The 641-nt window shown below is 49.6% G+C and overlaps 1 protein-coding gene across 1 annotated transcript in view; it reads right to left on the minus strand.

The window, feature by feature from the left end:
* The window catches only part of LOC106815276 (probable chitinase 3), a 10,059-nt gene extending 9,835 nt beyond the window's left edge, over nt 1-224 (minus strand). The window contains exon 1 of the mRNA XM_014819723.1: nt 161-224. Coding sequence (XP_014675209.1) covers nt 161-224 — 64 coding nt within the window. The remainder of the gene's footprint in view (nt 1-160) is intronic.
* Nucleotides 225-641: the final 417 nt, after the last annotated feature.

Consider the following 641-nt stretch of genomic DNA (forward strand, 5'->3'; position numbering starts at 1 on the left):
CAATGCTATTATTAACAAACGAGAATACCTTATATTCAATGCCATTACAAACGGGAATGCCTTACATTCAATGCTATAATCAACAAACGTAAATGCCTTACATTCAATGCTATTACTAACAAACGAGAATACCTTCTCGCAGGAGCAACTCTCCTCTTACCTGTTGCCGCTATCGTCATCAGAGCGAGGCAGACGATCGCGTGTAATGAATTGCTGCTATCCATCGCGCCTCGCACACCTGCTTGCTTGTGTCGCGTCGTCAGCCTCGCTGCGACCCCTATAGTCGTCACTGCAAGCGACACTGCTGCCAGCCGACGACCGCATGCGCGCGCGCCACCAGCGGAAACCCTGACGAATACAGAGGAGGCTAGAAAGCGAGCGAGAGCGCGAGAGAGAGAGCGAGAGTGAGAGAGGTAGTGAGAGAGCGAGAGCGAGAACCTCCTCCTTCTCCCCCTCCTCCTCCTCCTCCTCCTCCTCCTTTCTATCTTCTTCTTCCTCCTCCTCCTCCTCCTCCTCCTCATCCATCTCCTCCTTTTCCTCTGCATCCTCATTCTTCTTTCTCTACTTCTTCTTTTCCTTCTCCTCCCCCTACTCTTCTTCTTCTTTGTTTTATAATAGCAAAACGTATAGTACTAATAGTA

Source organism: Priapulus caudatus, unplaced genomic scaffold (genome assembly GCF_000485595.1).
Source record: "Priapulus caudatus unplaced genomic scaffold, Priapulus_caudatus-5.0.1 Scaffold1079, whole genome shotgun sequence".
NCBI classification, from domain to species: Eukaryota; Metazoa; Priapulida; class Priapulimorpha; order Priapulimorphida; family Priapulidae; genus Priapulus; species Priapulus caudatus.